We start from the raw sequence: 13,843 nt of genomic DNA on the forward strand, positions 1-13,843 counted from the left end.
TTTTTTTTTTTTTTTGTAGATAGATGATGATTATGATGACGATGACGATCAAATGGGTGGATCGTTACAAGCGTTGCTTGATTTATTGCCATTAGCCGTACCAATTTTGGAAGATTTAAGTGACGTAAGAAAGAACCTTCAAACGATTATTTCTTTCTATAGTTAACAAAAAAAATAGAACCTTTCTCTTCTTCGTTCTCTATATGAAACGTTGATTATCATAGTATTCCTTTCTCTACAATTTTAGCCTAACTCGGAAACAGATCTGGCTGAGGTGTTGCAAGCTGCTATACCTTTGATCCAAGGATTATCCGAAGCGAGTGAAATTCATTTTTATTTATTTTTTAAAATCACGCGAGAAAAGTTTTATGATCAATTTTATTTTATTTATTTATTTTAGGGCGACGGTGAAGGTGGAGTCGATATTCCAGGAGCCCTAGTACCTATATTATTAAATCTCAGCGGAGTAAGTCGTTCGTATCAATAGTTATTAATTTAATCATATATTTATCATTAGTATCGTTTAATAACGAAAAATGAGAATCGAATTACAGGGTAAGGATGGGAAAGGAAGTGACGTAGCAGCTATAGCTGGACCACTTATTCAATTGCTAGCACCATTGATAGGACCTTTGATCGGCCCTTTAATCGGTCCTTTGAGTCGTTCGAGTAATCCAGTAAGATTACTATAATATTATAATGATATATATATTATGTTTGTTATAATTATTCATTTAAATAATTAAACAAAATATATATTTTGATTTAATGATTCTATAGCCTTATGGGCAAGGTGGTTCATCTTTATCGGCATTGGTTAAATCCGTGGCAGGTCCATTGAGTACGGTAATAACCGATCATTATAATTATATTTCATATATGTTATAAATTAATATGATATATATATATATACGTATATATTTTATATTTTTGTGGAATGTTTTTTCTCTATAGAAATATGTTTTATAAAATATTTTTGCAGCCAACCGGACCAGGAAAAATGTCACCCCTATCGAATTTAATAGCCGGGATCATTGCTAGTCTGAGCAAAGTACGCAACCCATTACCTTTTTTTTTATTTACACTAGAGAATGTTACTAATAAGAAAATTGAATGCCATTCGCTACGTACGATTAACCCAAAGACGATTTCTTTTTTTTTTACGCACGTCGCCCTGTTCCAGTAAAAGACTGCTTTGTCTTGTTTTTTTTCTCTTTTTTTTTTTAATTTATTATTTTTGTGTGTATCTAATGACGCATAGAAAACAAATTAACGTTTACGCTTATTCGTCATCTCACGTATAATAATATTATTTAAGATTGATATTTAACTCTCCTTATCTTCAATTCGTTAACGCTTATTTTTATATTCAATTAATTGTAAGCTTAGAAAATATTTGTTTTTGCGCAAAAGAAATGATGAGAATGTTGATATCGAATATAACATATTGATTCGTATATTTATAGGAAATTTCAGTTCCTGGTAAGGGTGGCTACGGTCCTGGTGGAGGTGGATTAGATTTGTCGACATTGATTAGTACAGTTGTCTCAGGTTTGCTAGCAGGTACTAGTGCTGGACTTAGTGGATCATCAAAAGGTAGTGGTTACAAAGATACTGTATATTCACCGACAAGTTATGGCGATTACGGTGGTTACGGTGGATACGGTGCTTATGGTCCAGTAAGAGAAATTTTATTTTAATTTATTTAAATATATAAACACGAGAATAACGTGAATAATTTGATAGAATATTTGATTAATTGTTCGATTAGATTCATTTTTTCATTTTCATTTCAATTTTGTTCGTAACACAAATTTGACAATGGGTACGAACAAACAATTATTTTACTCTAACGGGTGTAACGGTGAATTAAATATTTTTATTATATATAAATAACGCAGTGTGTCGAGAAAAAAAAACATTGTCCTTTTCTATTCGAATATTTAACGTAGTTTTTGTTTGAAAATTTGGAGACATTTTTGTTGAAAATATTTCCAGGCACCAGCAAACACGGTCAATCCCGTGAACCTGTTGAGTAATTCAATCAAAGGAATAATTAACGGTGCACTTCAATTAGTTGGATCACTTTTAAAAGCAGTGACAGGGGTCTTAGGTGCTTCGTCACAAGAACCAGCACCTCCTGCTTATGGTCCACCACCAGGTTATGGGCCATCTACTACAAGGGCTCCTGCTTACGCTTACAACTCGTATGTAAATGCACCAACCGGACAAACGGCACCTCCGCCACCAAGGCAAACCAGTGTGAAGAAACGTATTATTTAATCATATATAAAAATAATAATAATTATTCGTATTTTCTTTCCTTCCATCTTTTAAACGTGAGATTCGTGTGTAATCGTTTTCTTTTTTTTTTTTTTTCTTTTTTTATTTCATTCCTAGAAAACGCCCTTCGTTTAGATAAAATCGAATTTGTAATTATGAAAAAAAAAAAAAAAAAAAAAAAAAAAAAAAAGAGAAAAAAAAATATTACACAAGAAGGTAGTATATTATAGGAAAACTATAATAACGTTGACTTCGACCTGCCATTCTCTTTGCGTTATTTTTCGNTCTTTCCTTCCATCTTTTAAACGTGAGATTCGTGTGTAATCGTTTTCTTTTTTTTTTTTTTTCTTTTTTTATTTCATTCCTAGAAAACGCCCTTCCTCTTGGCAAAAGAAGGCATATAACGAGGGGGTAAAAAAAAAAAAAAAAAAAAAAAAAAAAAAAGAAAAAGTAGAGAGAAAAAAAAATATTACACAAGAAGGTAGTATATTATAGGAAAACTATAATAACGTTGACTTCGACCTGCCATTCTCTTTGCGTTATTTTTCGCCAGTCGATTATAATATATTCCAAACGAGAAATAAAACAATGCAATTATTGCGAAATGGAATCTCTTTTTTTTTAAAAACAAAAAACAAAAAAAAACTAACTGATTAAACACTGCTACTTTATATATTTATACAAACATTATATTACCAGGTATATTATTGTACACTTGTATAAATCCACTGGTATTTGTCATACTTATTGGTTATCTGATTTAATTTATAATTCAAGGATGAAAGATATTTTATCAAAGATATATTTTACTTTCACTTTGTTCCAGTTAAACGATACGTATCATTCAGTAAAGAAATTTCGTAAAGTTTGTTAAATATTTCTTTTTTTTTTTTAATCCTTTCGCGTCTTCCTCCTCTTATCTTTTTATATATATATATTTTTTTTTTCTTGTATTAATATTTAGTAAACGAAAAGAGAATGAGGAGGAGGAGGAGGTGTTGTTTTGTTAGATATAAAAATCTATAAAAATAAACGTCAATAAAAAAAAAAAAGTGATCCGATTATTAAATAGGAAAGGATTTGTTCGCGTGCGATAAATTTCAATAATTTCAGGACTTTGTACATATATGTAAGAGAGTAGTAGGTATATATGTATATATCTATCATATACGTTTATAAATATACATATATACATACATGTAAGCATGTATAACGAAGAAAACGCTTCCGGGGTAAAGGAAACCCGGAAATAATCAGATTCTAAAGGAAAAGAAGTAATAAATCGTCTCGTCCTGTTCGGCTAACATAATTTTCTTTATTCACGTAACACCGAATAAAGATTCTTGAAACGAATATTATTGTCTCCTATGTAACTCCTATGTTACGAGAATTGTATCTATGTTGTCTACTTTGTGTTGTTACATTACCTTTTTAACGTTATGCGTGTTAAGGGGAAATCATAAAGTGAAATTGATAGCCTAGTTGTCGGAATTGCGAGTTTTAGAATGAAATAGAACGAGATTATTATTATTATTATTCGCGTAACCAGGGGACTACGAGATAAATTCATTTTATTTTCTATGAATATAATGGGAAACAAGGTGGTGGTAGTGGTTCCTGTTTCTAACCGATAAGATTATCCTTGGTGACGATAACCATATTGAGAATTTCTTGCAACTTCCTAATAACATGTTTAAACATCGTTTATACGGTTATGCTAGATCGTGGTTTATATTTTTTCTTACAATTTTTTTTTCTTTTTTTTTCTTATTTTTTTTAATGTTACGATTGATAATAATCGAAGAACTCGAGCAGGAACTAAGTTAGCAAGTAGAGAAAGTGATCGAATATTTGCAACTAAGTATTATGTATGCATACCATATCCTCTATAATCCTGACTGACACACGTATATGTGTATAATACACACTTTGAATATTATTCTGATTTTTATGTATATTAGATTTATAAGTATAGAATTTATTGATGTATTTCTTCCAAAATAATATGTTCACTTATATATAATTAAAGTTTTAAAAAACTAACATTTTGTGAAAAGAAAAGGAAAAAAAAAATAACTAAATTACATATCTAAATATAAACAAATTTAAGTGAGTAGATCATAATTTAGATATTATTTTTATACGTAATAATTATAATGTAAAATAAATAGATACAAAATCATTATCTAATGAATACTTAATCGAAGTAACCGAGCATGATCGATTAACGAGAGTAATGTTGTATTTAAAATTCTTGAAAAAAATAAAATTGCAATTAGTACGTAGATATTTAAGAAGAAAAAAAAAATGTAGAAAATATTTGAATGGTAGCAAAGATAATTGACTTGATAGACATTACACGCATGATCATAGGATTGCAGGAGTGAAAGCACGTTTCATCGTTTGACCTATGAATGTATCTTACTATCGTCCGGAAGATCATTTTCTTCCGCACATTTACCATACCACCTACGTTCGATATTCTATCTACTACTACATTGAAAATGAACGTAATCGTACGCTTGGCGAACCGTGAAAGTTTCATTGTTGTTCTACTTATTGTTGTTCTATAGAAAAAGATAGAAAGAAAGAAAGATAGATAAAAAATAAAGGACAACGATAAGAAATAATAAAAATATTTAATTAATCGTAAATGATTCTTACACTCGAGGAAACATTTAAATATTTACAAAAAAATATATATTAATATTTTAAAATTATCATTAAGATAACTAATTATACTATTTAACTATCATATAAACTCTGAAATATTCTATAATTGATTTCCGATCGTTTGAAAAATGTTTTAATTATAATTAAATTTTTGCATATAACATATTTACAGATTATCAATATACAATAATCTCTATCATTGACATAGTTCAATTACGAAGGATACCTGTCGCGATTAAACTAACAACTATTTATATTTTTTTGTAATCTTGTTTATAATAAAACAACAAGCACATTAATCACAAGCGATAGCAATTATAAAATTATTTATCAATGTAATTTTTTCATTATTGAAAAACGATTCAATTATGTTGGACATTGTCACGATAGAAAACAAAAAAAATCACCTCATTTTTTTCTTTTCTTTTTTTTCTGTTCTTTTTTTTCCATAAAACATTCATTACGATAATAAAGAGACGATTGAAAAAAAATTCATCGTAAATGGAACGATTGTGAGCCTTGAATAAAATAAGGTGATGAGTACAAATTATACACTAACAATTATTTGCTATAATAATGAAAATTGTATAAGATTTGAAAAAGGATACTGTAATAAAAGAAGAAGAAGAAGAAGAAGACAAAAAATGGCATAGATCTTGATCTCTATCGCAGGGTTAAATTTACTGAAACTTGGAAATTAAATGAATAATATTAAATAAAAGTAGGTCGAGTTTGCTTACTGAACACAGAGGATTCTTTATAATATCATAAGTAGACCACTAAGATCGTAACATCTATTAATCCTTGAGTTTGCTTACCTGCTACGAGATTACTATGGATCATTCTTAAGAGATCATCGTTATATACACATAATTAAATATATACATATACTAGTTGATCACCGTGGTCTAGAATGTCTTCTTCTAACGTAAATACGAGTTTGTGTGTTCTTTAGTTGAAAAAAAAAAGAAGAAAAAAAAATTAGAAATCAAAAGAAAAGATATTACATGCACGAGCTGGCGTTTCGTAATATTTATTTTTTTATTGATTTATTTTGTACGAAAACCTTGGCGAAACCCTTACGCAAACCTTTCAGGAATGAACAGAAGATACTAAAGTAATTAAAAAAAAAAAATAAAAAATAAAGATAGAGTTAAAAAACGCGTGTCCCATTAAACTGTGTTTTAATATTATAGCTACTTTGGTTTTTTAACAATCCAATGATCAAATTGATCAACATAGGTTTGTTTTTTTAATTTTTATTTTAACCTTAATTGATGTCACACACACTCTCCGTAATAATAAAATTTAATTGATTCTTTAATTACAATTTTCAATTTTCTTTCAATAATAGTTACGTATAAATTACTTTTTTTTATTTGTTTATAACCCGTTAGGAATGTACGAAGGCTAATTTTTGTTTTTCTTTTTATAATAATTATCTAACGCGAGTTCATCGATCTCTCGAATATCGATAACATTCCTATCAGTAAGAAATTCCAATAATACATAAGTTAGTCTCTATCATCGTATAATTAATTATTATTATTATAACGAAACCGGTTTGTGTGTGCAACTAACTTGGAACATTTAGACGGAATGTAAAATAAATTTACCTAAAAAAAAAAAACGAATAGAAACGTAGAAATGAAACACATGGGAGTAAATAAATGTATCGAAGTAAAAGTCTCTCTCGCGATCTTTCATGAAATTTTTTAATCAGAATTTGTAATGTTAATATATTCAAGAACTCCCATCATTAATATATATATATATATATATCTTTTCCCATTTTTTTTAAATAATTTTAATAATTATATTAAAACGAAATCTCTATTTAAAATCAATCATAATTTTTACATATGAACACACTACTCGTGTAATTTGATTGAAAATTAATTATTCATTTTTTCCAAAGAGAAAAAATAAAAATAAAAGATTATAATCAATCACGCGTGTAAATATTTGCGTGACGAACGTCTAACGCAACTATTAACAATCTTCGATTAGTTTATAAACTCATCTCGTAAACCTTTATGAATATTGAAAAGTTATAAAAGCACGACAATAAAAACACGATAGTTTAAGTTAGACAAACAATGATGTAATAATTGCAAGATCGAACTTCGTCCTAGTAGTCAAAGATGATATGTCTGGCAATTGGTAATAAATAAAATAGGACTCTACTTTTACCTGTTTCATTTTCTATGTGTACTCGTTTGTAGATAGGTGTTACGTAAAGGACTGATTCGTCTGATCTTTTGCTCCATGACCCCTAGAAATCTCGCTTTCTAACTGCATGTCATTATAAACCAATGTGTGTGTGTCCCATAAGCAGCGTCTTTTTATTAACCCAAGTCCCCAATCCCCACCCTTCCCCCTCCCCAACAACGCACACATAGAAATATCTCTTATCGAGATCAAGCATTGATCAAAGTTTTCTCATCGGTACAATTTTATCTTAGGTTTAATTTCATTATTACTGTCGAACTTAACTATTCAACGATTGATGGAATAAGTAATAATAAAAATAAATTACAAATCAAAAAATTTGACATATGATATATTAGTAGTTTACTTGTTTTTTTTTAAGAAAGTTTCATTAATTTCATTCGCGAAATCATTTAACTCACACTCATTACGAAAGATCATATAATTAAGGTGTAACATGGTAGACGTGTAAAATTGACTCATTTCGCTACTATAAAATTCCTTGATTGTAATTCGAAACGGGAATAATAATTATCACGGAAGATCACTCGCGGAGAAGAAGAAAGTTTAGCGATGTGAGAGAAATTATTATTACGTAATGGAATTCTTGTAATGTTACAAACTAATCGATTGATATTAAAAATTTATATATATATTGAATTAAATTTTAGGATAGAGGATTAAAAAGGATCTTTTTTTTTTTTTTGCTTGTGTAAATAGAAGGTAGAGAAAAATATAAATTAAAGACATATATAAAAAACAAAAGAAAAATTGAGAAAGGAATAATTATTTCCAGTTTACTTTCGAACTTTGTACCAAATAATTTCAATCTCGAAAGTGTGTTATAACGATCGTATACGCGTATGTAAATTCTGTCTCATTTTTTATTGGCAATTTTTCAACAACAACAAGCAAAACTAGAGGAAATCAACACAACGAATTGAATGGGTAATAAATTTCTATTCGTTAGAATGCAGATCGATGGTATAATACATATGATAAAAAAAAAAAGAAGAAAAAAATATTCGCTTACTCGCATAATTCGTCTTATGTGATTTGCCCCGTAACGAGATTCTTCTCTTAAATTTTATTTATTTGGATATAAGTATCTCGTAATAAAATTTTTAATGATCATACCCGATAAGACATTACGAATAGGAAGTTTCATAGCACGGAGAAAGTAAGGACGACATATTTTATTAGTATTATACAAATTTACAAAAAAAAAACAAACAAACAAATCTTAGGGTAACAAACTCTGCGAGAACTTACGTAAAAGATTTATTTATCTCGTTTTAAGTTACACACCATCTTAGGATGAAATATTATATATTTAATCGAGAAATCACATAGTTATTTTTTTTTTCATTAAAAAAAAATACAAACACTCAAATTTATGCGGTCATAATTTCTTTTTTTTTTTGAAAAGTAACATCTTGTATTTTTTTTCTTTTTTTTATTTGGTATTTTACATCCATATCCAAAATGAAAGAATAAGTTGAACGAAATTGTCGATAATTTGACGATAATTTCTATCAATCTTTAAAAGAATTTAAGAAAAAAAAAGGAAAAGAAATCATTTCAAAATAATACGAATTTGCAATCGTCAAATTATAAAAATAATATCAGACGATTGAGTTAGATCATTCGTAAAAAGAATTAAAATAAAAAAACAAGTATACACAGAGATCGGATATAGTTACGAGATATAATTATTAGGAAATACTTTACGTTTTTAAAGAATTATCTATGAGATTATAGGATTATATAAAACGTGTATAGAAACAAAAACAAAAAAAAAGAATAATTGACAAATAACATAGGTGTTGTCGTGTTATTAAAATGATAAAATTTGTTAAATAGGTATTAAAAAGAAAAATATAATTGTTGGGAGTTTTGTCGGTCACAACACAACCAATTTCCCCAATGAGACAACTTTCCTTCTTCGCTTAGTGTCTTACTTGTCCAGTTTTATTTCGCTTACTTAGACAGTCGTCGTCTACAGCAACGGAGTATTAAACATCGAACTATCGGCTTAAGAGTTTTCAAAACCATCGACGAAGAAGAATTCTCAAAAGTTGGGTTTTTTTTAATTCCAGTCTTCCTTCCTTTCTTCCTTTCTTCTTGAGTGTTCGATTAATGGATTAAAATCGATTTCGCGATCAATATATATAGATATATATATATCGTTTCGTTTAAATGTGGAACCGGTTTTCTATCGGGGAACGTTGACGAAGACAGCAAACAAAGTTTTGAAAGTGTGTCTCTTGCTGCTTATAACGTTCAGTGCAGTGTCACGATTTTTTTTTTTCTTCTTCCTCTTCTTTTTCTTTTTCTTTTGGTACGCTTTACCTTTCTTAAAGTAACGGAGACGGTATCAAGGAAAAAGAAAGAGAGAGAGAGAGGACAAATATAACGGTTCTGTTCTATTTAGGTGTATAACTTGAGTATCACTGTGAAAGTGAAAAAGAATCATCAAGCTTTTATCGAAGAGAAGCTTTACTTTCAAAAGAGAGGAATTACAAAAGAAAATATTGTTTATGAATATCTATTAAAATTTGTTCAACGATAATCGTTACTTCATTCGATCTATTACGGTGTCGCGATACTTTTTTTTGAGAATTACTGCAACATTATAAGAAAAAAAATAAGAAGAGTTTTTCATTATTAAAAATATACAATTATTTTGTTGTATACGAGATGGAAACTATCAATTATCGATCTCACATACAAAATTCAACATTAGAATATTGATTAAAAAAAATGTTGCATATTATTTGAAATGAACCTTTAATTGACTAACTAAACGAGTTAGAAGAATTAACAGAAATCGTATATAATAAATCAGAGTGTTCATAAATAATTTCTTCTTATAAGAGGAGATAATATTGTCTGAGGGTAAGTAGATAAATAAGTAAAAATAAATGAGGGAAAAAAAGAGTAAAAGAGAAAAGAGAGATGGTCGAGTTCCGGGTTAACGAACCGTTCGATTATTCTTAAAGGAACGTTGAAAAAAAGAAAAGGAAGACTCGGTTAAGTTCTCTCAAAATTTCTTGGACTTTAATATGATATCCTTTTTATAAAATTATTTAATATTGTGTGGTCCACACACATATGTGTGATACCTTACGTGTTCCCTTACATAAGTCACGAGAGGATCCTGTTCTCGTTTTCACTCTTTACTTACGTGTTCGAAAGATCACGAAAGAATGAGAGGACTCTACCTACTCATTCTTCTGTTGTACTCTCTCTTTCATTTGGAAAGTTATATGAACATTCTTAAACGTTTTTAAGAGATGCCTCTAGTATTTGATTATCGTGACGCTACGTGGCACCACTTTATTACAAGAGTTTTTGAAACAAAACTAAATTTTATGTCTGACCATATCGTAATTCTTAACTACTTTTTTGTCCTATGCAAATATCATTGGATATATACACATTTTAATCACGTTAATGAAGACACAAATCTTGGAATATTGATAACCTTTCAATGACTCGAGAGAGAGAGAGAGAGAGAGAGAGAGAGAGGAAGAAATAAATAAAAAAAAAAAACAAACTTTAAAATTTTACTCAATACGTAAAAAGTGAAGGGATACTGCTTACCGATTGAAATTAATCCCATTAACGAAATACTCAAATTGTTGCACAATTAACATTGGCCTAGATTTAAAAAAAAAAAATAAAAAAAAAAAGTAACTTTCAAAGTAGTCAGTTCTCTTTTTCTCTGTCTCTCTGTCGTTCACGTTGTTGATCATAAAATAAGCTTATATATATATTTTAAATCGTACTATCAATTTTTATATATCTTCCAATTAAATTTAAATAATGTTATTTCGTAATATGTGATTTTAATAGGAAAGTTTATCAACTGGTGTCACGTATGTTCTTGTTTCTTGACAATCCAGTAAATTGTTGTCAACCATGAAATGTCGAGAAACAAATCCCTCACTGTCACCATCAAACTTTCATTTAAATATTAATTTCAAAATTTCGAATGGATTAGATATTAGTAAAGGTTACTCGAAACGAGAAAAAACAAAATACATATATATATATATATATATGTGTGTATATAAAAAGAGAGGGAAAAAAATATCGAACAAGTTCGTTGACTCACGTATAATCATTTGTATGAACGATTTACGAACAGGTGTGTTCGTTCCCAAACACATATTTTTACTTACGTAATAATGGCCGATACATCAGCAAGAAAAAGATGAGCAGTTAAATAATGCGTGCACGTAGAACCCCATACATGTAACTAGTTAAATCGATAGAGTATCATTTGAAAGTAACATAAACGAATACAATACTATATACAATCGTTTTCAACTGAATGTATTATGAAAAACCAATAAAACTCGTTTCGATGTCCTTGATATTTTCTATCGTACATTTTCGTGCACCGAATCGAAAAAACGTATGCTTGAAAATTTCTTACGTTATATTCAAAGTTAGCTGTGTGCATTTAAACAAGATAGATAATAACAAATATTTTTCATAATTATTATAAACGATAATTCGTAATTTTTTTTATCGGATTTAAGACCAGTGTTGTTATCGATCAAATTCTATGGAAATTTTTGATTAAATACATTATCGACAATTTTCTAATTGTGTGTTAAATGGTATTAAAAATCAAGATTATGGTCAAGGTTGAAAGAAAGGAAAATGCATCGAATCAATGTCGGTGAAACAGTATTAATTAGCATGGAGGATTAACGTATTACGGTGCATAATCGTAATTAGTGTTAGAGAAAAGCTATTATGATTGGAAATCGTTAATTTAACGAAAGGATTACGTAAAAATGTTATAAACCATTTCGATTTACTTTCTCTACCGATATGTATTTTAATTAAAAGAAAAATAATCAAATTATATTCGTTGTTTACTTTTCTATTTGCGATCGATTGAAATACAAAGATTGTTATATATAATAAAAAAATGTCAGAAAGACAAAATGATAGCCTTAAAAAACGAAACGTTTATAACAAAGTATATGAACAAAAAAATAATGAATAAATGAATAATGTATTATAATTTAAAAAAAAAAAAAAAGAAAAAATAACATAACACAAAAGCAGTCCCGCGTTTCATAATCGAAGTGTTACCTTTTGCGTGGAATACGTAATACCTGTTTTATCCGTGAAAGTAGAAATTAAATATATGTATATAAAAAAAAAAGAAAAAAAGAAAAAACTAGAAACTATATTGATCATCTCAAGGTAATCATCAATACCTCCGGGTAATTAATTTAAAAATGTTTCTCTTATATACCCTACGGGGTAATATAATAATATATGTCATTCAAAATTCACTTTGATATATATATATAAAAAAAAAAAAAATCATCTCTTAACTACTCAATTAATTTCAAACTAATATTTTCGACCGATACGAAAATTACGAAAAACAAAAAAACCAAAAATAACGCAACAAGATCGTATTATATCGAAATAAAATTTGTGATTTAAAAGTTTATTCGATAAATCGAATGCATATATAAAAAAACAACGATGATATTTAACGTGAAATAATTTCATTAGAATCCAAATATATTCGCAATAGTTCGTTCATATCATAGGTGGTGGTGGGTGGTGGTGGTGGTGGTGGGATTTTATAAAATGAAATAAGAAAGAAGGGTGGGAGTGGGCGGGTGGGGCGGGGGTTCGGATCGAGTGGGAGGGGTTGTTATAAAGTAAATATAGATAGAAAATAAAAAAATGTTAAATATATCCATGTGAGTTTGTAAGAGGCAAATCGAAAGTCTCCCACCACTGATAGCATATAGCGTGGCTCGCAATTCTCGATTCTCGATTCTTGAAGGGGCACACATGCTCGCGTTCGTTCCCTCGAGTTTGTAAGACATCGGAACCTCCTTCACCGTGGTCCTCAAACGAGCCTCGTACTCCGTCAGGTACACATCTCCTCGCTCACCTGCATATACAACTTACTGTGTCTACTGTAAGTTAACGTTTCATCTATTACAATTCATTAAATCTTTTTGTTTTTTCTTGTTGTTGTTGTTTTATTATTATCTGACAATCGTATCATATGCCTGCAGGTACACGAACATACACACACATGCACTTATGTGTTTATCTTTCATTTGATTTTTATTATGTGTTGGATTACTTTATTTGTGAATTGAATTGTTTTATATATATATTTTTTTTTGTTCCTTCGTAATTAATTTTCCACATTATTTAATATATGTTTAGATTTTTCGAATGTATTTAAAATGATAAATTATTACCTATTAGATCCGATCGTATTAATTTAAATGTAATTTTTTTTTTGTGTATAATACGATATGACAGAAGATATACACATGAGAGATACAAAAGATTATAATTAAGATTAGAAAAAGATCTAATGGGAGATAGATGTAATCGATTATACTTTTACTTTCTTTCAACCTTTCACCAAACTTTATTTCTTTTTTTTTTTTCCTTTTTTACACGTATCATCGTTGTTCGTTCGCCCTTAATTTAATCTTTCTCTTTTTAATGATATTATAATCGAATCACATTTGTTTGTTTTTTTTTTCTGTTGTTGTTTTTATTGTCTAGACACACACAGGTTTCATTTCTAACGAGAATATAATAATAATACTAATAATAATAATAAAAAAGCAAAGAAAAAGGGAGCGAAACAATACTCGAGGAAAAA

The 13,843-nt window shown here is 28.6% G+C and overlaps 1 protein-coding gene across 1 annotated transcript in view; it reads left to right on the forward strand.

Annotated features, from left to right (window-relative positions):
* The window catches only part of LOC106785504, a gene marked incomplete at its 5' end in the record, with an annotated part of 7,828 nt that extends 5,545 nt beyond the window's left edge, over positions 1-2,283 (forward strand). The window contains 8 exons of the mRNA XM_014746053.1: positions 32-124; positions 248-316; positions 401-466; positions 561-677; positions 781-846; positions 983-1,051; positions 1,488-1,679; positions 1,999-2,283. Coding sequence (XP_014601539.1) covers positions 32-124; positions 248-316; positions 401-466; positions 561-677; positions 781-846; positions 983-1,051; positions 1,488-1,679; positions 1,999-2,283 — 957 coding nt within the window. The remainder of the gene's footprint in view (positions 1-31; positions 125-247; positions 317-400; positions 467-560; positions 678-780; positions 847-982; positions 1,052-1,487; positions 1,680-1,998) is intronic.
* Between the last annotated feature and the right edge of the window lie 11,560 nt (positions 2,284-13,843).

The sequence above is a fragment of the Polistes canadensis genome, unplaced genomic scaffold (assembly GCF_001313835.1).
Source record: "Polistes canadensis isolate GaletaPanama2010 unplaced genomic scaffold, ASM131383v1 scaffold_52, whole genome shotgun sequence".
Classification (NCBI taxonomy): Eukaryota; Metazoa; Arthropoda; class Insecta; order Hymenoptera; family Vespidae; genus Polistes; species Polistes canadensis.